At 36.5% G+C, this 25,000-nt stretch overlaps 2 protein-coding genes, 3 long non-coding RNA genes and 1 other non-coding gene across 6 annotated transcripts in view; 3 read left to right on the top strand and 3 right to left on the bottom strand.

Moving 5' to 3' along the window:
- Positions 1-1,071, bottom strand: part of LOC123698184 — a 1,905-nt gene extending 834 nt beyond the window's left edge. Inside the window, exon 1 of the ribosomal RNA XR_006752375.1 lies at positions 1-1,071. This exon is cut by the window's left edge and continues 834 nt beyond it. This is a non-coding gene — a ribosomal RNA (small subunit ribosomal RNA).
- A 5,985-nt stretch (positions 1,072-7,056) lies between these two features.
- LOC123692491 lies at positions 7,057-8,690 on the top strand. The gene is made up of 2 exons (XR_006751565.1): positions 7,057-7,263; positions 7,409-8,690. It is a non-coding gene; the product is annotated as an uncharacterized LOC123692491 (long non-coding RNA).
- A 4,269-nt stretch (positions 8,691-12,959) lies between these two features.
- On the top strand, positions 12,960-16,668 carry LOC123691975 (proline-, glutamic acid- and leucine-rich protein 1-like). Its single transcript, XM_045636578.1, has 6 exons — positions 12,960-12,992; positions 14,294-14,359; positions 14,467-14,599; positions 14,991-15,173; positions 15,751-15,835; positions 16,085-16,668. Exons 2-6 carry the CDS (start codon positions 14,301-14,303, stop codon positions 16,567-16,569), a joined length of 945 nt encoding a protein of 314 aa, XP_045492534.1. The 5' UTR covers positions 12,960-12,992; positions 14,294-14,300; the 3' UTR covers positions 16,570-16,668.
- A 467-nt stretch (positions 16,669-17,135) lies between these two features.
- LOC123691880 (putative nuclease HARBI1) lies at positions 17,136-19,806 on the bottom strand. Its single transcript, XM_045636467.1, has 5 exons — positions 19,177-19,806; positions 18,848-19,038; positions 18,292-18,424; positions 18,022-18,163; positions 17,136-17,926 (listed from the first exon to the last, which is right to left on the bottom strand). The coding sequence occupies exons 1-5, from the start codon at positions 19,399-19,401 to the stop codon at positions 17,538-17,540; spliced, it is 1,080 nt and encodes a 359-aa protein (XP_045492423.1). The 5' UTR covers positions 19,402-19,806; the 3' UTR covers positions 17,136-17,537.
- An 86-nt stretch (positions 19,807-19,892) lies between these two features.
- Positions 19,893-21,435, top strand: LOC123692336. Its single transcript, XR_006751518.1, has 3 exons — positions 19,893-20,173; positions 20,635-20,817; positions 21,265-21,435. It is a non-coding gene; the product is annotated as an uncharacterized LOC123692336 (long non-coding RNA).
- Positions 21,436-24,845: 3,410 nt separating this feature from the next.
- LOC123692434 overlaps positions 24,846-25,000 on the bottom strand; it is a 1,988-nt gene continuing 1,833 nt past the window's right edge. Inside the window, exon 2 of the long non-coding RNA XR_006751547.1 lies at positions 24,846-25,000. This exon is cut by the window's right edge and continues 141 nt beyond it. This is a non-coding gene — a long non-coding RNA (uncharacterized LOC123692434).

Here is a 25,000-nt window from a genome sequence, read left to right on the forward strand (position 1 = left end):
ATCGCCTTCGAACCTCTAACTTTCGTTCTTGATTGATGAAAACACCTTTGGCAAATGCTTTCGCTGATGTTCGTCTTGCGACGATCCAAGAATTTCACCTCTAACGTCGCAATACGAATGCCCCCAGTTATCCCTATTAATCATTACCTCGGAGTTCTGAAAACCAACAAAATAGAACCGAGATCATATTCTATTATTCCATGCACGAAATATTCAAGCGGCATTTTGAGCCCGCTTTGAGCACTCTAATTTGTTCAAAGTAAAATTGTCGGCCCACCTCGACACTCACTGAAGAGCACCGCGATAGGATTTTGATATTGAACCGGCTTTTAACGACCGGCTCACCGACGATATGCTCCGCAAACGTGTCAGTATCACCGCGGATGCGGTGCACCGACAGCGCGGCGCACAAATGCAACTACGAGCTTTTTAACCGCAACAATTTTAGTATACGCTATTGGAGCTGGAATTACCGCGGCTGCTGGCACCAGACTTGCCCTCCAATTGTTCCTCGTTAAAATATTTAAAGTGTACTCATTCCGATTACGAGGCCTCGTAAGAGTCCCGTATCGTTATTTTTCGTCACTACCTCCCCGTGCCGGGAGTGGGTAATTTGCGCGCCTGCTGCCTTCCTTGGATGTGGTAGCCGTTTCTCAGGCTCCCTCTCCGGAATCGAACCCTGATTCCCCGTTACCCGTGACAACCATGGTAGTCGCAGAAACTACCATCGAAAGTTGATAAGGCAGACATTTGAAAGATGCGTCGCCGGTACTGGACCATGCGATCGGCAAAAGTTATCCAGATTCATCAAAATTAACGACTTCAGACGCCAGGCCCTCCGTCGATTGGTTTTGATCTAATAAAAGCACTCATTCCATCACTGGTCAGAGTTCTGATTGCATGTATTAGCTCTAGAATTACCACAGTTATCCAAGTAACTGAGTAAGATCTAAGGAACCAAAACTGATATATTGAGCCATTCGCGGTATCGCCTTAATACGGCTTGCACTGAGACATGCATGGCTTAATCTTTGAGACAAGCATATAACTACTGGCAGGATCAACCAGGGAGCTAACTAAAGCTTCCGCTAGAGCCTCAAACGTGACACGACGATGCCGCCGCGACGTTCGCTTCTCTATATACATACATATGCGCGCGGCGTGTTTAAATAACATGATATGCAACGGCGGCGACCGTCACACGCACACTATTCACACACGCGCGCGCGCACACGTGGATAAATCTGAACACAGTCAGTTAAATCGTTGAAAGTATCATCTTAACGAGACACCCCTTAACAATTCCCATTCGCATCAAGCGAAGGAAAAATTTTAATATCGGTCAACTTTTATGACGCAAACGATCAATCTACGCACGGAGAGTGGAAGGATCGAAAATTGCGACCACATATAAACATCTGATAAAAGCCCATTGGTACATCACAAACGTGTGCGATGTGAGCAATAAAAAATTTTATACTGCCGTTCAATAGTAGTCGTATATTTTTCACGGTCTGCGCTCCGAGAGTGTATCAAGATGCGTAATATTATTTATTACACTACACATATAAAATACAATCTACGAAACTGACAATCTATCAAACCGTCGGCAGACGCAATGTTACTACAGTTACTAATTTCTACTTCTTCTACTACTACTACTAACTACTACTACTACTACTACTACTACCACCACTAAAGATTAAAAACTGTATCGCGCCGTATGCACAAACGCTTTTACAATATCATCATCTTTGGTGGTCTTTTATTATTTCATAGAACTAACACACTACTCTACAACTCTGTCAGACTCACCACCAAACACCAACCCCACACCGACACGCGAACGGCGGCAACGAGGAGAGCGCAGAGCACACGGGCGACGCGGTACAACAGCGACGAAATAATGATACATACACATACGTACGTACAAATGTCTCGCTGCCCACGCGCAACGCCCCCCCGTCTTCGCTAGCCTCGCGCACCGATTGTCTCGCATCCCGGCTACGATGTTTCTGCTTGTTTATTTTTTTCAGATACTATTCACATATCACGCACGGCATATGTACATACATACATACATAATACATACATACAAACATACGCCGCGCGCGACTAACGCCTCGTGTTTTCAAGGTCAAGTCAAAAAACTTTGCACGCGTGCAGTTACGGCGTGCAGTCGTCAAAAATAATTCATGATTATAAATTTCGTGGTCCATATTAAATAAATTATAAACAACAACAACAACAACAACAAACAACAACAACAACAACGACAAAAGAGGGCGACCTTACCTCCGGACTTGATGAAGTGTCCTGAAGGTGTACTTCGAAGACAAAACAAGCCCAAACTCGCCTCACCTAGCTCTACTCGTCTATTAGTTCCAGTAGCAGTCTTCGAAGTACACCTTCAGGTCACTCCATCAAGTCCGGAGGTAAGGTCTCATCATAACTAACAAAACGAGCCCAAACTCGGCACACCTAGCTCTACTCGTCTATTAGTTCCAGTAGCAGTCTTCGAAGTACACCTTCAGGACACTCCATCAAGTCCGGAGGTAAGGTCTCAACATAACTAACAAAATGAACCCAAACTCGATACACCTAGCTCTAATCGTTTATTAGTTCCAGTAGCAGTCTTCGAAGTACACCTGCAGGTCACTCCATCAAGTCCGGAGGTAAGGTCTCAACATAACTAACAAAATGAGCCCAAACTCGGCACACCTAGCTCTACTCGTCTATTAGTTCCAGTAGCAGTCTTCGAAGTACACCTTCAGGACACTCCATCAAGTCCGGAGGTAAGGTCTCAATATAACTAACAAAATGAGCCCAAACTCGGCACACCTAGCTCTAACCGTCTATTAGTTCCAGTAGAAGTCTTCGAAGTACACCTGCAGGTCACTCCATCAAGTCCGGTGGTAAGGTCTCAACATAACTAACAAAATGAACCCAAACTCGGCACACCTAGCTCTACTCGTCCAATAGTTCCAGTAGCAGTCTTCGAAGTACACCTGCAGGTCACTCCATTAAGTCCGGTGGTAAGGTCTCAACATAACTAACAAAACGAGCCCAAACTCGGCACACCTAGTCTCTACTCGTCTATTAGTTCCAGTAGCAGTCTTCGAAGTACACCTTCAGGACACTCCATCAAATCCGGAGGTAAGGTCTCAACATAACTAACAAAATGAGCCCAAACTCGACACACCTAGCTCTAATCGTTTATTAGTTCCAGTAGCAGTCTTCGAAGTACACCTGCAGGTCACTCCATCAAGTCCGGAGGTAAGGTCTCAACATAACTAACAAAATGAGCCCAAACTCGGCACACCTAGCTCTACTCGTCTATTAGTTCCAGTAGCAGTCTTCGAAGTACACCTTCAGGACACTCCATCAAGTCCGGAGGTAAGGTCTCAATATAACTAACAAAATGAGCCCAAACTCGGCACACCTAGCTCTAACCGTCTATTAGTTCCAGTAGAAGTCTTCGAAGTACACCTGCAGGTCACTCCATCAAGTCCGGTGGTAAGGTCTCAACATAACTAACAAAATGAACCCAAACTCGGCACACCTAGCTCTACTCGTCCAATAGTTCCAGTAGCAGTCTTCGAAGTACACCTGCAGGTCACTCCATTAAGTCCGGTGGTAAGGTCTCAACATAACTAACAAAACGAGCCCAAACTCGGCACACCTAGTCTCTACTCGTCTATTAGTTCCAGTAGCAGTCTTCGAAGTACACCTTCAGGACACTCCATCAAATCCGGAGGTAAGGTCTCAACATAACTAACAAAATGAGCCCAAACTCGACACACCTAGCTCTAATCGTTTATTAGTTCCAGTAGCAGTCTTCGAAGTACACCTGCAGGTCACTCCATTAAGTCCGGTGGTAAGGTCTCAACATAACTAACAAAACGAGCCCAAACTCGGCACACCTAGTCTCTACTCGTCTATTAGTTCCAGTAGCAGTCTTCGAAGTACACCTTCAGGACACTCCATCAAATCCGGAGGTAAGGTCTCAACATAACTAACAAAATGAGCCCAAACTCGACACACCTAGCTCTAATCGTTTATTAGTTCCAGTAGCAGTCTTCGAAGTACACCTGCAGGTCACTCCATCAAGTCCGGAGGTAAGGTCTCAATATAACTAACAAAATGAGCCCAAACTCGGCACACCTAGCTCTAACCGTCTATTAGTTCCAGTAGAAGTCTTCGAAGTACACCTGCAGGTCACTCCATCAAGTCCGGTGGTAAGGTCTCAACATAACTAACAAAATGAACCCAAACTCGGCACACCTAGCTCTACTCGTCTAATAGTTCCAGTAGCAGTCTTCGAAGTACACCTGCAGGTCACTCCATTAAGTCCGGTGGTAAGGTCTCAACATAACTAACAAAACGAGCCCAAACTCGGCACACCTAGTCTCTACTCGTCTATTAGTTCCAGTAGCAGTCTTCGAAGTACACCTTCAGGACACTCCATCAAATCCGGAGGTAAGGTCTCAACATAACTAACAAAATGAGCCCAAACTCGACACACCTAGCTCTAATCGTTTATTAGTTCCAGTAGCAGTCTTCGAAGTACACCTTCAGGTCACTCCATCAAGTCTGGAGGTAAGGTCTCAACATAACTAACAAAATGAGCCCAAACTCGGCATACCTAGCTCTACTCGTCTATTAGTTCCAGTAGCCGTCTTCGAAGTACACCTGCAGGTCACTCCATCAAGTCCGGTGGTAAGGTCTCAACATAACTAACAAAACGAGCCCAAACTCGGCACACCTAGTCTCTACTCGTCTATTAGTTCCAGTAGCAGTCTTCGAAGTACACCTTCAGGACACTCCATCAAATCCGGAGGTAAGGTCTCAACATAACTAACAAAATGAGCCCAAACTCGACACACCTAGCTCTAATCGTTTATTAGTTCCAGTAGCAGTCTTCGAAGTACACCTGCAGGTCACTCCATCAAGTCCGGAGGTAAGGTCTCAACATAACTAACAAAATGAGCCCAAACTCGGCACACCTAGCTCTACTCGTCTATTAGTTCCAGTAGCAGTCTTCGAAGTACACCTTCAGGACACTCCATCAAGTCCGGAGGTAAGGTCTCAATATAACTAACAAAATGAGCCCAAACTCGGCACACCTAGCTCTAACCGTCTATTAGTTCCAGTAGAAGTCTTCGAAGTACACCTGCAGGTCACTCCATCAAGTCCGGTGGTAAGGTCTCAACATAACTAACAAAATGAACCCAAACTCGGCACACCTAGCTCTACTCGTCTAATAGTTCCAGTAGCAGTCTTCGAAGTACACCTGCAGGTCACTCCATTAAGTCCGGTGGTAAGGTCTCAACATAACTAACAAAACGAGCCCAAACTCGGCACACCTAGTCTCTACTCGTCTATTAGTTCCAGTAGCAGTCTTCGAAGTACACCTTCAGGACACTCCATCAAATCCGGAGGTAAGGTCTCAACATAACTAACAAAATGAGCCCAAACTCGACACACCTAGCTCTAATCGTTTATTAGTTCCAGTAGCAGTCTTCGAAGTACACCTGCAGGTCACTCCATTAAGTCCGGTGGTAAGGTCTCAACATAACTAACAAAACGAGCCCAAACTCGGCACACCTAGTCTCTACTCGTCTATTAGTTCCAGTAGCAGTCTTCGAAGTACACCTTCAGGACACTCCATCAAATCCGGAGGTAAGGTCTCAACATAACTAACAAAATGAGCCCAAACTCGACACACCTAGCTCTAATCGTTTATTAGTTCCAGTAGCAGTCTTCGAAGTACACCTGCAGGTCACTCCATCAAGTCCGGAGGTAAGGTCTCAATATAACTAACAAAATGAGCCCAAACTCGGCACACCTAGCTCTAACCGTCTATTAGTTCCAGTAGAAGTCTTCGAAGTACACCTGCAGGTCACTCCATCAAGTCCGGTGGTAAGGTCTCAACATAACTAACAAAATGAACCCAAACTCGGCACACCTAGTCTCTACTCGTCTATTAGTTCCAGTAGCAGTCTTCGAAGTACACCTTCAGGACACTCCATCAAATCCGGAGGTAAGGTCTCAACATAACTAACAAAACGAGCCCAAACTCGACACACCTAGCTCTAATCGTTTATTAGTTCCAGTAGCAGTCTTCGAAGTACACCTTCAGGTCACTCCATCAAGTCTGGAGGTATGGTCTCAATGTAACTAACAAAACGAGCCCAAACTCGGCATACCTAGCTCTACTCGTCTATTAGTTCCAGTAGCCGTCTTCGAAGTACACCTGCAGGTCACTCCATCAAGTCTGGAGGTAAGGTCTCAACATAACTAACAAAATGAGCCCAAACTCGGCACACCTAGCTCTAATCGTTTATTAGTTCCAGTAGCAGTCTTCGAAGTACACCTTCAGGTCACTCCATCAAGTCAGAAACTAAATATGAAATTTATAATACCATAAGTATAAAATCTATAAATAAAATGAATGCGTGAAGGATCAAGTTTATTAGGTCAAATATTTTGTATTCGTACAGTGATCTTTTCGTAAACGAGGAGCTGCTTACAAGCGTCACAGTGTCCACTCACAACGGCGGCCGAGCGCAGACTAAAATATTTCATTACAAATTTTTGTGCAATAAATCAAGATGAGCCAGTAAAATAACCCTTATTTCAATCCAATAAGTATCACGCGTTACAACTAAATATGTGAAAAAATAAGGTTTGATTTCTCAGCCTATTTGTAACATTTTGATAGTTTTCTTTGCTACCTTTTTGAGTTGGACATGTCTGCTTACTTAAAATATTTTTAAATCATTAAATTTATTTTATTAAATACATGAAAAATGTTCCTTTATTCAGCACGATATTGTCAATTTTGTGTTTGTGCAACGGAAAATATTTTTTACTAGCGGTCCGCCCCGGCTTCGCCCGTGGTACATATTAACGTTTTCTCTACATAAGAACCATCCTCGTACTTCAAGGAATATAATAAAAAAAGAATTATCGAAATCGGTTCAGCCGTTCTCGAGTTATGGAATTACAACGAAAAGTGGCATTGATTTTTATATATTAGATAATAGATAATATTATAAACCAAAATTTTCGACTAAAAAATTGCTACCATTTAAAGATTAACCCTTAATTCACTACCTGAGTCCATTGGACTCACATCGAACTTTCAAACTATTATATTTTTTTCCCCTGGTGACTTATTTCCTCCACCGTCTCAGTACCTTCCTGCAGTGACGTGGGCACCGCGGTAGCGAGAGGACGTGCGCCTGCGCTGCGTAATAGGTAAGTTATTACGTCGAGTGAGTCCCATGGACTCATACTAGTGAATTAAGTAATATTTTATTTATTTGTTACGATTCTTAAATGTTGCTTATTTGTCGTATTAATGATATAAAAATATGTATTTTAATATTTGTTGTTGTTGTAGGTTTGTAAAATGGATCTAAAACAACATAAAGTTGTAAATATGAATGAAGACCAGGCAGATTCTGTTTTGGAATCATGGATCACACAAATTATGAATGATGAAGATGCGAGCCACTCTGAAACCGAAGACAAGCTATCTAGGACAGAAAGAAAGCATTGTTATCCATGTAATTACAAAAAGAGAACAAAGACTGCACATTCAGGCACTAGATGTCTGAAGCCTGTATGTTTGAGTTGCTCAAAAATGGCATGCCGTCGCTGCCTGCAATCGGTGGCAATACCCCATTGCACGTTTTATTTTTTTGTATAGAAGCGTACATTTTTGTTGTTTATTTTCGGTTTTGCATTCCTTTAGAAGTCTTATAAAATTAAAAAGAGCCATTAGTTAAAAATATTTGCCATTATTGTAGGGCTTTGAAAATAACTCTGTTTTCTAAGACTATTAGAATAAGTTTTTTTTTATTTTTAAGAGTATTTCAGAAGTTTATCCAGTTTTATTATTTTTTTGTAGTGCCTTAATAAACATTTAAAAATAATAATAAAAAAACTTAATAAAAAAAAGAGTTTTATTTGAAAAAAACACGCCAAGAAAATATATGAGTCCAGTGGACTCATGGAAGCTGTTTATGTTAGCAAATTTCACCTAGTGAATTGAGGGTTAAGGATTAATCTATCTATAGTAATTATTAGTTTAATTTGGTTTTGTATTATTTTGTCGCAAAATGTACCGAAAAACTGCTTATTTTTGTCAGATTCGTAAACGCGTCCTTAAGAACATCGTTTTGGTTAGGCTTCCATTATCAAGCAATTTTAAACTTCATTCAATTGACATACAGTTCAAATTATTTTGTACTTTTCAAAGACCTAAGGGAGAGAGAGTCTGTTCTGCCAACTTTTAGAAAAAATAAAAACATTTCTAATGTTGGCCCCTCCGATGTAATCATTTAATATTAGATTTAATTTTTTAGTTTTAATTATTTATTATTATTTCTTATTTTTTTTTAAACCTTATTTTTGTATATTTTAATTTTAAGCTAATACATTAATAAATTATTTCTTTCTTTCTTCGATTTCTTGTCAATGGTTAAGACTTAAGCATAGACAACCTCTTGATGTTGATTTGTTGTTTGAAATTTGAATTCAAAATGGCGTTTTATTAATTGTTTTGGTGGAAGATAAACAAAATCTGTTCTTCGTATATCGTAGATTTTCTTACTTATTTACTCAGTTAATGTACAGTACATTGAATTTTTTAATTTGTTATATTTCTGCCAAAAGTGAAAGAAGAAGAAAAAGTGTTATGTGTAAACAATGTTAAAATCTTTGTGTAGATAATAATTGATAATAATTATTAATGTGATTTGTGACTAAGTATTTGCAATATATACCCAATGACTGTTCTATTAAAGGAAGATATAAAAAATAATAATTTTTACGAGAAAACTTCTCTATTACGTCATGTTCTGGCTGTAGAATCAATTGGAGAGGAGATAATATTATTATTGTTTTGTCCAAAGAAAACAACAACTTCTTACAATTCCAATATGGCGATCCGAACGGCAACGATATATTGGAAATTTAGAATGAGATTTTAAAATAGAAATCCCGCAAAATATTTCAAGGAAAAGTATAAAATGTGAATCTAGTTGTATTCACATAATATTTAAGCCGAATTAAGTCCTACATGCCTAAATAAAGATATTCAGTAAAATTCAAAATTCAAATGGAATTATCCATTTTTGCTAATAATAGTGAGTTTTAATATTATATAAAAATGTTAGATATAGGTAATTATTATTATATTATAATAAACTTATTGATCTACATTGTTGGTGTTTTATTTTTAATTTCCTATAAATTTGAATAAGGATGAGAATTAGTAGTGATGTTACCCAGCATCGAAAATTTTATCGATATCGATATGAAGTTTTATCGATAATATGTACTCAAAGAGACATCACTAGCAACTTCAACTTTTAAATGTTGGCAGCAATGTGGATCATTTTTGACGTGAACTTTTCATAGGTTGGTATATAAGACTTAACCTAAGTAATACATGCATATGTGTGCGTGAGCTCGAAATCGAAGTACTGAGTGCCGTCTCTTCCTATACCTATTACTTGCTCTGTCATACGCACAGATGTTATGCGTCCCAAGTATGTCGAGGTAGTTTACGAAATCTAGCTTTTTTATGACTACCGAGTTTGAAAATTTTATTTACCCTATTGTTCTATAATTATATGCCATGTATGATATATTTTTGGAAAGAGGAAGAAACTAGTTATAGCATAAAAATGTAATCATGACGATATATTTTTTCTATAAAATTATAAAAAAATTGATTTTCTTTTGTTTTAATTTTAATTGCTTACATACCTACTAACACTTACATGATAATGGTGAGTCATCAAATGATCATATTCACGTTTTCATATCACTACACGATTGCCAAATACATTCACTTATATTTTCACACATTTAACACAACGTATTTCACTATGAATAATACCTAACAAATATCCATTATTCACAAACAAGAAAAAAAGCGCCATTTTGCGTCTTCCGCACTGAAAAGTTGAGACACTTTTTCACTGAGTATTCTTCAAATATCCCTAAAACCAATATCATAAACGTATTCTACGTAAAATTTCCAGTAATATACGTCTCAATTATCACTCATCTAATTATTCCTCTCGGCATAATTCACAATCCAAATATTCGTTGAACAAGACGAACGTTACAAAGTACGTACAAACTATGGCCGATGACGCAACTCAATCAATGATTCACTTTTTTTTTTTTTTTTTTTTTTGGTTTTAGTCTGTATTTCCTGTCTCGGAGTCGTGTCGATTTGAATTATAAATGTTTAAGGCATAGAGAAATATTTTTTATACTGGAAACATTCACTTGTACGTCTCTACTGATGACCTTCAATGTCACGGGCCGCGTTACGCACTGCGTTTGTCAGCGCAGGACGCTCTCAGTACAATTTGAGTTACGCTACAACCGCTGTGCGCAGAGGCGGCTCGTGACAAAATTTTATGGGTGTTCACTTGAAATAAAACACTGAAAATACATGATGTTAAAGCAGTACAATTTAATTAAAAAATTTCTTATAAAGGAAATGCATACGTCTTTCTTTTTGGTGTGCAAAAATATCTATAACTTGACACAATCTATTAACCTTCGTAAAATATGTCTGTTTTCATCGACACGGTCATTGAACTCGCGTATTGACTTTCGGTACGCGGAATCTAATGCTTTACGAATGTCTTGTCGTTCGATAGACGCCAATTGCAGTTCATTCAACAAATGGTACCTACCGAGATTGTGAATGTTTTTTCATCTTGATTGAAAGATGAGCTAAGTCGTCAACGCCCGTTTCAGTCCAAGCACTCTCACCTCCGTCGGCCGCGCCCGCTTCAAATAAAAGACACGGAAAACAAAATATTTTGTTGCTTTCATGTTCATCACAACCACACAACCACGGTGTTTTCACATACCTATTGTTCGGATTTAAACACACGCGTATATGTTTTCGTTTTTGTCGTACATTTTTGCGTAAGGTCAAGTTCAGGTCGTGGCGGTCCCTTAGCTTTCAATTCAAGCCGAATTTGTAACGTTTTAACACACTTTTTAATGAACGCCACATTATAATTGTCCATTTTAACACTCACAAGTAATACTGATAACTACAGGCTATTTCAACAATCAACACGTATCTTATGATTTTAATTCGAAAATTCCCGATTATAGGTACATTCGCGCGCGTGCAAGTTGACTATAGTGTTTGTTTATATTATTTTGAGTGGCAACGTCGCGCAATCGCTGTCTTGTGTACGGGCGCGCGGTAAAAACGAACCGGCAACGTTTGCGGGAGCGGCGCTCCGAATTTTGCTATTTTTTCATAGAAAATCTTCTGTTTTACGCGCAGGGCTCTGACAAAACTATCTCTTTCACTCCTATTGGATTTCGTATTAGAAAATGTACTGAATATTTTTTCATTGGAGCGCAATCGTGAGCGCTCCGCTACGCGCGTTTTATAATACAGTATTATACCTACAGGTGTCAGGTGTATGGAATGATGGAATGATGGATATATTCATTGGTATTGCCAGTAGTTTTTTACGATTACGATTGATTTTAAATAGTAATAATTAATATTAATAATGAAATTAAGGAGTATGATTTTATTATAATTATTTATGGGAGTTCACTGCACCAGCGCTCCTTAGGGCGAGCCGCCTCTGGCTGTGCGTAGGACGCTACACGGGTTAAGAGGCTGATTCAAGAATGTTCTGCCATATTTTTCATTCTGTCAAACACAACGACAGTGCAGAGATAATTATTCCAAGCCCTGACACCGATATTTTTGTATTAGGCCTTTATTTCTGGCATAAACTTGAAAATATACTCGCCATCTTTGAATGCTCCCCCCCACTCCCCCATGCAACTATTTCACTGTACGAACTATTGAATCGTAAACAATGGACTATTGTTAATTATTTAAAATAATAATTTAAAAAATATATTCATGAGTTTTCAATCTATAGTGGTTTAAAGTTAACTCAAAAATGGACCATTTTCGTAAATTTTCTAAAAAATCTTAGAGAAAGTGTAAGAAATGTTATCCCACCAAAAACATTTTCATGTAAAATGTTGCCAAGACGAGCCCATTTATGACTCGCACTGTCAAAAAGTTATCAGATCTCATGTAGAGCGAAGCTTCTAACACTACACGCCCTAACTCTACAAGGCCTAACTTCACAAACTCTACACCTTAGTCAAAATATGTGGCTTGGCCATTTCGCTACATTCACATCGGCGCTAGGTGAAAAATTAATTCACTGTGCATTACTTTTGTGTTATACAATAGTTCTTGTAGTAACGAACGGCCAAGCCACATATTTTGACTAAGGTGTAGAGTTTGTGAAGTTAGGCCTTGTAGAGTTAGGGCGTGTAGTGTTAGAAGCTTCGCTCTACATGAGATCTGATAACTTTTTGACAGTGCGAGTCATAAATGGGCTCGTCTTGGCAACATTTTACATGAAAATGTTTTTGGTGGGATTTCATTTCTTTTTGTAAGTTGTTTGTAACAAAATTTTATAAGTATGTCGATTAAAGTTTTAATTTTTTTTTAACAAGGAGTACCTATACATATATATATCTAGGGGAACCAAGTTTTAGATTATTAGATTAGACCTCTAGCGTCATCAAAATTTAATTTAAAATTACAGGTCTCATACAAACTCCCATCCCCTAGTTTAAGGGGTTGGGGGATGAAAGTTACAAGTTTTATAATTTTTTTGTTGTTTGTGTGCTAATACTAGCTTACATACAAAATTTCAGCTTTCTAGGACATTAGGAAATACCTTAAGAATTTTGATGATCATCAGTGAGTCAGTGACGAAATTAGCGTTTTTTAGATATAAATAAAATCTGAAGTATAAAAGCTAATGTAATTAAAACTTAATATTTTCAATAAATCCGCTATTGGCAATATATCCCGAAAATTTTGTTGATCTAGCATAATCCAAACCCAAGTTATGAGGGTTCAAAAAAACGTCGAAGCGCTTCGAGAAAAGGTAGGTAGTGCCCGTGCGCTTCGCTTGTTCGCTTTGCTCGTCTTGGCGGGGGCACTACCGTGCCCCCAGATAGTATGCTATATATTCGTGATCTACTCAATAAGCTCTTTCATTTGATACCCCACGCGGCATGTTTTGGAAATGTTTATTTTTTTCTTTGTATGCCATATTTAATAACCGGGGTGCGGGGAAGGGGACCACAAAACTGGTTGGCAACATCTGTCTATAGGATGTCTGGGATCTATACAATATATATCAGAAGTCAGATTTAGGTCCGCTATTTATGCAAACGAACATCTCCTTGGAGCCTGCTCTATGAGCCAAAAAACTGTTATCGTTTGATAAAGCATTTACATTCTCTTGTTTATCGAATTTTTGATGGGTCCGAATTAGGATTATAATGATAACTGCGTTAAAAACAACCGACTTTAAACTTGCACTTGCAACATTTACAAATGCAGACAAAAATGCTCATAAAATAAAAACTTACTGGGCCTATCCGAATAAAATTTTTATGGGACCAATTCGACACCATCCCGCATCGAACAAAAAAAGAATCACGTAAATCGGTTCAGAAACCTCGGAGTAATCGGTGTACATACATAAAAAAAAAAAAAAAAAAAATTGGTTGTCTGTAAAGTCGGTTTACTGACGATAATTGAACGTGACAACGTCCGATTGTGCTTCTTTGTCGCTCGTTCCGCGCTCTCGTTTCCTCCTTTCGTCTCCTCCTTTTTTTTGAAGTCGGTTAAAAAAAAGGAGTAGTTTTCCTATTACGGTGGTAGTTATTTCCAGGTAACTCTGTATTAGGTTATATCTTCTCCTATTACGGCCCTATTCATAGAACATATTAAAATTACCAGCCCCCCTAGCCAAGTGGCATACGATTTATAGCGTTTCTCTTTCTACAAACGTTGACGCCTTATCGAATACGATAAACGACAGGTAGCCAAGTGGATTAGAACTTGGCGAACGCTTATTCTATTGGATCGTACGCTAATGTCTATGGCTTCGAATTCTAACGTCAGTCAGCGTACGTCAAACTGTCAACTGTCATTCAGTTTGACATTAGTAATGTTGAAAAATATTCTTGAAATATTCAAATTAAACTGCCGAATTCCGAAAACGGAAAAAGTAAAAAGTCAAAAAATTTTTGAAGTGAACTAAAAAATACAGGTTGTGCTTTAAATTATAAAAATACAAATAGAGGTAAGTTAATTTTGCATTTGCAATGAGGCATAAAAAGATATAATGTCTTCAAGGTTTAAATTTAATTTATTTATGTGTACTTATTTTTCTAGTTTAGAAATGGAGAGACTGCGCGCCAGCCAGGAGCAATTTTCTGCTCTTATAGAATTCATGGAAAGGTACTATTAAAAAAATACAGTTTTGATTCCAAACTTGCTTCAATATTTTTATAATAAACAATGAAATCATTAATACCAAGTGCTTCATTGGTGTGTGTTACCCATAGGTATGGTGACCTCTCTCGACCACAGCGGGGACCTCAGGGTCGACTAAAAGCCGACCAAATGTGGGCAAGGCTCACATTATTACTTAATTCAGTTGGTGGTGGGGTTCACAAATCACAAGAGAAGTGGAAGAAAGTAAGTTTGAACTTGCATCTTGTTAACCTAGCTGTATATTTCAAACTCTCAATTGTTTTGCTATTAACTTGCATCTTGTTAACCTAAGTGTACATTGCAAACTCTCAATTGTTTTGCTATTCACTTGCATCTTGTTAACCTAAGTGTATATTGCAAACTCTCAATTGTTTTGCTATTTACTTGCATCTTGTTAACCTAAGTGTATATTGCAAACTCTCAATTGTTTTGCTATTAACTTGCATGTTGTTAACCTAAGTGTATATTGCAAACTCTCAATTGTTTTGCTATTTACTTGCATCTTGTTAACATAGCTGTATATTTTAATATATTCATTTATTTTGCTATTGCCCTTTTCATGCACCGCTTTAACTCACAACATGTAAACCTAAAGGTCTGGGCAGATTGGAAGACTAAAACAAAAAAAAAGAAAATGTTGATTTCCAACCACACAAATGGTACTGGTGGTGGTCCAAGCAGCAGGCTGTCTCTAACAGTTTTGGAAGACCGAGTCTGTGCCATACTGGGAGAGACTGCTGTTCTTGGTCAAGCTGGCATACAAGAGCATGGCTTTAATGTTAGTACTATTATATTATAGCAACTTTACGTATCACACCAATTCCTCTGTAACTTGCATGGCCAATAATAGATATTTATTTTGAAAGAGATTACATATAAGCCTCTTTCAACTTGTGTAAAATGAATTGTATTAAATAAATAAAACAAATAAACAGCTTGAAAATCTATACTAATATAATAAAGCTGAAGAGTTTGTTTGTTTGATTGAACACGCTAATCTCGGGAAATACTGGTCCGATTTGAAAATTTCTTTCGATTTTAGATAGCCCACTTATCGAGGAAGGTTATAGGCTATATATCATCTCGCTAAGACCAACAGGAGCAGAGCACTGCAGGTAAAACTACGGAGCACAGCTAGTGTTTGAAAATGTAATTCCATCACAATATAATTAATAGATAGTTAATGTTGATGAGAACATTAAATATCTTTTAATTATATTTTATTCTTTATAAATCTATATCAATTATACAAAATACTTAGCTAACAATTCCTAATCGTAACATTTGTAAGTGTTAAGAGTATATGATAAAAGTTATAAATAACTAATATATTGATAAAAATAAATATTTTTCAGGCGCCACCAGTACCAAGGGAAGAACCCATTCCTGAAGATGTGGAAATTGAAATTCCTGTAGGCTTAGAGAATTTTAATTATAATAGTAAGTTTTATTAAACTCTATTTACTTATTAAATTAGCCTTCTTCTAGGAGCTGTTTTCAATCGTCATAATATAGTTTAATCGATAATAATTGAACATAATTCATTAAATGACTTGAATAAATTAGTCTTTGCTTGTATCCTAGAGAATATTATTCAACAGATGGAATGGATGAACATTTCTAATTTATAATATAAGTGGAAGTCAGAATTATATTTGCCTCCTTAACATTATTTTCATTACTCAACAGCAAGTGTTCCAACATTGCCAGCATCACCGCTACTGCTAGACCCACAGCCCTCACCACCACCACCACCAGTACGTCCGCCGCCCCCTCTACCGCGTTCTCCTCCGCGTCCCACTGGTCGACGGTCATCGGCGTCACCGCGATCTGCGACTGCCTCGCCGCGACATGGGATGCAGAGAGCTCGCAGGAATCGCGGCTTAACGCCATTTGACCGGGCCGCTACAGAATTTGTGGCGGTTGAACAACGACGCCTTGCACTGGAGGAGACGCGAGAGAAGCTTTCCCATGAGCGAGAAAGGGAAAGGGAAAAGCTTCTCCATGAACGTGAGAGGGAGCGTGAGGAACTTTTCCACCAAAGAGAAATGGAGCGACTGCGGCTGGAGTCGCTAAAGGTTGAGGCAAATCGCGAGCAAACTAGGGTGATGCAGCAAATAGCTGTTATCGGGCAAAGGTTGCTCGAGATATTGCCTCAAGGGCCCGCATCTTAATTTTTTTTTTCATAGGGTTTTAAGTGTATTATTTAGTGCCTTTCTTTTTATTTTTTTTAAGTGCTTGTTTTAGATTTTAATTTAATAGTTTAAGTACAGTATTTTCTGTCCTCAGTCTTTAGTTGTTTTACTTTTTACACGCTTTTTATTAGCTTCACCTGTATGTTTGAATGTTTGTTTGTAACCGACTTCTTTGGGCGCGATTTTGACCCACTTTAAACGGCCAGATTTCGTTCAAACTTTGTAGATTTATTGAGGACCGATGACAATACACTAATTTGATAAAATTATTCCATTTTTCAATTTGCAAAAAGCGTGTTTTTTAGTTTTTTTTAAACTATTATTATATATATCTTTAAATTTAATAGGATTTATATGTACTTAATTTATTTTAAGTGTTTGTTTTAGATTTTAATATTTTAATTTAATAGTTTAAGTACAGTATTTTCTGTCCTCTGTCTTTAGTTGTTTTACTTTTTAATCTTTAAATTTTATAGGATTTATATGTACTTAATTTGTTTTAAGTGTTTGTTTTAGTTTTAAGAATATTAAATAAAACATATATATACATAATAATAGTATATTTTATTACTTAATTAGTTAAGTAGTTTATACCACCATTAATTCAGTACACACTTTTTTAAATACTAACAAAAAATACAATAATAAAAATTACAAACTTAAAAATATAAAAAACAGGTTGAGGCTGCAACAATGATCAATTTTTTCACCTATGACCTGCACTAAAATATGAGCAGTTATCAGAAACTTTAAAAGGATTAATATATACTGTAACTAATGCAGTTTCATTATTTAAATCTGTGTAGGTAAACAAAATAATGTTTTAGGAGCGAAAAAATATTATACAAAACTACTTGGTCAGGCATACTAAATTAGGCTTAAAAGTAATACACATTAAAACTACACACAACACACTTTAAAAAATACAAAAATACAAAAATAACCTACTAAACTAATCTATTAACTAAATTATTTAGCATTATTCTGCCACTCATCAGCTCATCTTGGTTGCTGGAAATGGGTCCAACCCCCACACTCGGTTCATCACCATCCTCTTGTTGCTCAGCCATATTATTAGGGGGAGGTAATTTAGCATCCAGTGCAATATTGTGCAGAACACAACATGCAATAGTTACCTCACTGGCAACACGAGGATGGTAATGGAGTGTACGATGCTTCAGCAAGCATCTCCAACGAGCCTTCAATACACCAAAACATCGTTCAATACAATTGCGTGCCTGTAAATGGCGTGTAGTGTACACCTCTGCTCGAGAACCTGGTTCGGCATTTAAAATTGGTGTCATCAGCCACGCTCTCTGTGGGTATCCAGAATCACCTTAAACAAATAATGTAGTTAAAGAGCTTTATAAATTATAACTCCAATATTTTTATGATAAATATGTAGAAGTAGGTAGGAATTAAATGATTTACCTAATAGCCACGTCAATTCACCATTTTCGTGAAGTCCACGCATGTATGGTTCCACTTCACTGGATGACCATATGAAGGAATCATGCGTGGCTCCACCATATTTTGCATTGACATTGATAATCTTTAAATTATCATCACATATCTGAAAAAAAAAAATTAAGTTATAAAAAATATTCTATTTGCAGTTGCTTTGTTATTTTGTTTTAATGAAACATGATTAAAAACAATGCTTACTAACTAATAATACATATGCAAAGAAAAATAGCTTACCATTTGCACATTTAAGGAATGGTATCCTTTTCTGTTAAAATAATTCTGTTCATCAATGTGGGGTTTTACAATTGATATGTGAGTGCAATCTATGCATCCAATTACCCCTGGCAATTGAAATTTCCTTTGAAATCTGTAATTAGGTACATTCACATTTTATAATCAAAGACAATTACCTACATATATTAAACATATAATACAATTGTTAAAAAGACTTTCAAATGAATTTGTCATAATATTTTGTAAACCTTTAAAACATTTAGAATTGAACAGAAACAAACATTTTGTGGTATAATAGAATTGTTTGTGACTACAATAGCAGCAACCTTCTTCAATGCAAAGGATTATGTTATTTATTAAAATTGTACAAAACATTGAAAGTTTTTTTTTTTTATGTCAGAGCAAGCAACTTAAGCATAAGAAATAAACACTTGCAACATAAGAAGTGTTGCAGGTGCTTTGCCGGCCTTTTATGGACAAATAAGCTCTTTTCTTGAAGGCCCCAATGTCGTAGTTGTACATTGAAAGTTATAAATAAATTAATAAAAACACTTACTCTTGTCGAATTCTTGTTCTTTCTTGGTGTGTTTGAGGGAAAACTATCCATTTTTTCACTATCCGAGGACTGTTGAGTGCCTCCACAACTTGCCTAATGCATCTACTTGTAGTGCGTTGTGGCAAATGTTGTGTGACACCCACAATTCTCTGATAGGATCCCGTTGCGAAGAAACTCAGAGCGCAAAGAACCTACGAATATAAGTAGAATTAGGATACGTAATATAGGTACCTAATAGATATGCACAACACATGCCTTTCATTGGGCATTTAAAATATCGGACATCACTAATAATTATAAACAATCGCAGTGAAGAAACTGTGGATTACCTTTACTTCCAAAGGAATTTCTTTAGTCCCCCGTATGTTTGTTTCGTTACGTAGGCTGCAGCAAAGCTCGCTAAAAGTTTTTTTATTTAACCTAAAACGCTCCTGAAACAATTGTTCCGGCATTTCATTGATTGTCTCTAAACTCGGTCTGGACGCATTTCTTTTTTGGCGCCTGAGCCAAAGTTCTTCATCGTGCGCAGCTTTTAAAAGTCTCAAAGCGTGCATTTTATGAAAACTAAAATTTTATAATCACTAAACACAACACGAAACTTCGACAGCTGATTATAAAATCGCCATTTTGTTTCGATTTCTACAAGATGTTATAGCGTACGCTAGTTATCGAACGCCCATTGGCGTAGTCTCCTGTCAAAAGTGCCACTTGGCTAAGCATTTGTATGGCGCCTGTCGTATGACTTAGGTACCTAACGTTTCGTCACGTTTCGTCTAATAGAATAGAAAAACATTGCCACTTGGCTACCAATTTTCGTTTCGTTACGCTGGGTCACGTGACGTATCTCCAGCTTATGTCAATCTCATACATTCGTTTATCTATTCTATCAAACGCAATGACTAAGGAATCCTATGGACAGGGCATATTGTTCTATACAAACAACTGATTATACAAATATCATGCATTTCGATACCGAAATAATAAAACTAATACTGTCTCTTTCTAACTAATGAATATTCTGATATGTGAAAAAATATGACTATACGTCAGTCAGTGCTAATTCTATACCGCTTGACATTTGAAGTTAGCTCAAATACCTACTGTGGCCGGTCGCCATTTTATGTTCTCGTTAATACGATGTACATGCTCTGTCATTGCTCCGTAGTAAACATTGAAAAATATTGAATATTTTTGTGATTGTGACAAACATTTGTGTCTAAAACATATAGAGTGGTCAAGGACAAATAGTGGCATAATGCCAAAGCGCAGTATTGTGAGATGTGGCTCCGGAAAGAATGAAAACCAGAAAAGTTTGTCTTTGCACCGGTATGTATACGTTTTGACTGAAATATTAGTTATTTCTTTGCTGATTTAGTTATTTTCATGTATATTGAATTAAGGAGTATTCACAGACTATGTTCAGTGCAAAATTGTTACCAAATATAGCTTTATTTTGTATATTTTCGTTCTAGTAAAATAATGAATTTGGGTGCTAGTGATGGCTTATAATATCGACATCAGCAAAATGTTCGATGATGACGTGCGTCTCCCAAGGCTGTGTCATTAATCTTAAGAATAGTTGCTTTGGTGAATACACTTCCAAAATAACAAATTAATTTTGCCAAGAGCAGCAGAAGGAAAAATAAAACACTTAAATTTACCTAATATGAATTTTAACTTAAGTAAGATTAATCGCTTTTATAGTACCTACTTTAATTAAAAATGTATTTATAAATAAGTCAGGTCAGGACTAAAATTATAATAACCTAAATATTCATTTTTTGAAGGTTACCAAGAAGTGAAAATAGAAAAGGAGAATGGTTAGAAGCAATTGAAACTGAAAATATCAAGCCAAATGTAAAGGATATATCATAGTACATTTCCCAGAAAGTGCTTTCAATAGAACAATGGATGTGATTAGTCTGCACGATGATGCTACACCAGTATGTCTGCCGCTGCATTCACACAGGGTGAGGTTTTTATCTGTAGACACGTGATGTCTTCCAATTTACTTTTGGTCTTTTTATTTAGATTTAGGGCTGTCATTTATAATCTAACGTTTCTCCTATTTTGAAGGAGGCCTGTGAACAAACTGAGATGGTTTTATATGATTTTTTGAGTACAAACTTGGGTGATATTTGGTTGTTGAAATGTTATTGACTGAGGGAAAGTGCAATTTACTTTAAATACATGGGGTGTTTTAAGTTATTTTTCTATTCTTTATAAATTTATATATATAAAGCATTTGAATGCCATAAAACCAAAAATATAAATTCAAATTCCGCTATTGTAAGCCCTAATGTTGATATTAATTTCAAACCATCAGCATTGCCCTTTTAATTAAAATGTATTGCATTTTAGTTTAAATGTAAAGTGAACAATGCTAGTTAATGTAAACTGTGACATTTCATTTCCAGGTACCAGTTGAGCCTCAAATCCCGAACTCAAAAATGAACAGAGTGAATCCGAGTGCATCCCAGGCTGCACAAAATAGTTTAGCTCTATAATTTTCTCTGTTATTATATATTATTGTTTTTTTGTCTTATTATTTATAAATAAATAAATTACTGTATATTGTGTTGTTCATCGTAATAAAATACTATTATATACCTGTATTATTATATATGTTGTTTCATTATATTACATTCCTCAAAACTGAAATTACCAAATTGTAAGTCTACCGTAATCCTTATATCGAAGTCAAAATTGAACTGGATTTATCAAATTATACAGCTATCTTGTCCTGCGAGGTTGCTGGTGTTTTACAAGTAACCCTGTATAGGTGTTACCGTCACGAGCAGCCATCGCCATACTTAATTTTATTAATTGGCATTGTCATTTTTTCCATTTGTAATTTTACGTCTATGTTTTGTACAATAAAGTTAAAATAAATAAAAAAGAGTGTGTGTTTATGTACACGCGTTAGAAGTTACTTCTTTGGCGTATGGACAAAATACTAGAATATACAACTTGAACATAGTTATCAATTTTCATACCACCTAGAACTTACTTCATGCTGTTAATTTTAGGTGTCGGTGTGCGCGCGCATCGTAAAAATTCACTCTCACTATTTTTCTCCACCGCGCCAAAACAAATACTTATAAATTCAAAATAAATATATTAATATTATTTTTATATCGATAAACATAATAATGTTTATCGATATATTCTCGGCACTAAACACCGCCATGTTTTGTTACAAGCATTATGGCGCCGGCCACACTTTTTTTGTAGGTATGTCACTTCCATGTGATTCCATATTCATTGATCAAACGTTACGCTAATAGAAAGCCACTTGGCTAGGGGGGCAGAGACGTTAGAGCGTTTTCACATTGTCCGGTCCGATATCGGATATCGGACGCCGATAGCCGATATCCGATATCGGAGGCTAAGTAAAATGTATGATTTACGTACCTGTCTTTCACATTGTCCAGTCCGATATCGGATATCGGAGCCAACACCGATATTCCCGTGAACTATCGGACGATAATGTTCAGTGTTACCAGCTCAATTTTCGAAAAGGTAGTATACCAACAGCAAAAAAAGCACTAGTTTGTGTATTTTCAGTCATTTCTAGGCGCTAAATGTAAAAAAAAAATCCTTTCATTTACTTTAAACCTTTTTATTAAGAAAACATTCATTTAAGTATTTAAAGGCATTAAAAATACGATTTATACGGGAGCTATTTTAATATCGTCCTATAATATACGGCAATTGGCTGAACTGAAGTAAACAAAAATATATTGTGTTCTTAAATTCAACCGTATCTTCGAAATATTAGTATCTTTTATCTTTATTTACTCATTCTGCCTCGCTCCTCCTCCTACTCGGACTACTGTTGTGCTGTAAGCTGTTTATTGTATTGTTGTCATTGAGTCACAGATTTAGTGCTTTGTTTTAGCGCCGATATCAAACCTGTATAATAAATAGCACATCTAAATAATATTAAGTAATTAATAATATCAAATCTTTTTTATATTTTACTTTTCCAGCTGTTTTTGAAGTCGGTTTCTTTATTGTAGTTATTTTTACTGTATGTACAACTACGATCTATCAGTTGATTTTTTTTAAATCAAACCCTTTTTATTGAAAAGAAAATTTACAATACGGCAATTTTGTTTAGTTTTCTCTAAAATTTCAGAATTAGAATGCGGCAACCCTTAGACTAAGGATTGGTCTCCGCGCGCGCGCTACGACTAGATACCGCTCCACCTAAAAACAATAGCTCCGTGAGTGCGGCAACTCAGTTCTGTAGTGTGTGTAAGGCAATTTGTAAGGACGCTAGTGTGTGTGAAGAATTGTACTGCCAGCTACATAAATTTTACCCCATAAATGGGAAATGGGCTATCTTGGAAAGAAGTTTGAAAAATATTTTCATTTCATTTTGGCCTTGCCGGGAATCGAACCCATGAACATGTGACTCAAATCCACTTGCGATGCCACTATACTATCACAAAGGTTTTTTAAAAGTAAAAAAGCAGTAATAAAAAAATAACATATGAGTCAGTTAAACAAGGTTAAACAGAAATAAATTATTGTTATTATCATTTTTTTTATAATATGCGTTAGTACCTAATAGTATTGAAAAAAAAAAAACATTATGAATAAAATAAGTTCAAATTAAAAGTGTGTTTTTGGGATATGCAGTACGGCAACACTAAATGGCGTCGTATTTTCGTAAACAACATTTTCAAAGTACAGGTGAAATATCGAATAATACGATTATTCCTGATGTTACGTGATCCCAGTGTCTTTCTTATTATTTGTTGTATTTTTTTTAAACAGTTTTATGGCACAAACAGGCATTTTACTTCAGGTTTTGTCCAAAATCTTTAGAAACTATCGGTACACCCTCTCCACACAATGCTCGTGACACGACTGGCTCGGGTACGCCGATTTCGGCGTACTTTTAGTTGCCGCATTTTTCGAGTACGCCGGCGGTATCTAGTCGTAGCGTGCGCGGAGACCAATCCATAATCTAAGGCGGCGACCCTAAATTTTGTCAAGAACGCGCGGCGACTATTGAGCTTGTTTACTATTTTGGTTGTCATGGCTATATTATTATTAGTCTGTGGTACTATGTACATTGCGGAATCTGTGACTGTGAATTAGTTTAGTTTAATTTATTTCTGTTTAAATATTTGCACCCCCAGATATTAGGTAGAATGTACATATTAGCACTATAAAATTGTAATAACAGCACCTACATTTGTAAATGTAATTTGAATTTGTATTTGCTAGTTTCGTCGCTTTAATACTGAGTTGAATTTTTTTTTTATTTTATTTGTATAAGAACATAACAGTCATACATGATTTAATATAAAAAAGTTCTAAAATTCACTACGACCACACAACATGTTCTAATAATAAAAAAAGAAAAACAGCATATAAAAAAACAAGCCTCACAATGAAATTGAATATTGAAACTAGATTCTGACTCTGCAGAGGGTACAAATCCATACTCCGCAGTCAGCAGATTAAACCGGTTTGAAAAACATCAGTTTATTTATTACTATTTATTTCATTTAAAATAAAGTTTATTTTTTGTAACACAAATGCATCCACTGTTTATTTTAATTCCCAATATATCTACTTTTCCAGTTTCTGGCAACACTCATGTTATCGGGACGATATTATCGGATAATGTGAAAGGGCAAATTGTGTCCGATATCGGATATCGGCTATCGGCTTCCGATATCCGATATCGGATCGGATAATGTGAAAACGCTCTTACTCTAAAAATCGAAATCTGACATCTAGAATCGAATGCATTGATTACTTGTGAATAAAAATCATCATAAATTAATAAATTCGATTGACAAATATTTCAAATCCGTATCGATTAATTCACTTTAATCGATGTTTTTAAGCAGGTTACCTCTCTTTGAAGATAAAATTGATAGACGTCAAATGTTGCCTATTAAATTGGCTCGACTATAATATTTCACTTGCATAAGTAAGTAATGCATTTACCAAAAATCGTAAATGATCGAAAACATGATTTTATACATCATTTTTATTTTAATACAGATTATAACACTTTTCGCTAAGGATGGTAACACTTATTTCTTGTGTCTATGGTCATTCGATGGATTTCAAAACGAACAATGTTGTTTATGAAAATTCAAAAAGTACGATACAATTGTGCGTTTG

Source organism: Colias croceus, chromosome 1, assembly GCF_905220415.1.
Source record: "Colias croceus chromosome 1, ilColCroc2.1".
In the NCBI taxonomy this organism is placed as follows: Eukaryota; Metazoa; Arthropoda; class Insecta; order Lepidoptera; family Pieridae; genus Colias; species Colias croceus.

Bases quoted from the DNA above. Each gene is read 5' to 3' on its own strand.
- LOC123691975 (XM_045636578.1), top strand. From the start codon at position 14,301: ATGGAGAGACTGCGCGCCAGCCAGGAGCAATTTTCTGCTCTTATAGAA. The intron at 14,360-14,466 runs GTACTATTAAAA...TGTTACCCATAG, and splicing joins CTTATAGAATTCATGGAAAG to GTATGGTGACCTCTCTCGAC. The intron at 15,174-15,750 runs GTTAGTACTATT...AATATTTTTCAG, and splicing joins TACAAGAGCATGGCTTTAAT to GCGCCACCAGTACCAAGGGA.
- LOC123691880 (XM_045636467.1), bottom strand. From the start codon at position 19,401: ATGCACGCTTTGAGACTTTTAAAAGCTGCGCACGATGAAGAACTTTGG. The intron at 19,039-19,176 runs GTAATCCACAGT...TTATATTCGTAG, and splicing joins AAATTCCTTTGGAAGTAAAG to GTTCTTTGCGCTCTGAGTTT. The intron at 18,164-18,291 runs GTAAGCTATTTT...TTTTTTTTTCAG, and splicing joins ATTCCTTAAATGTGCAAATG to ATATGTGATGATAATTTAAA.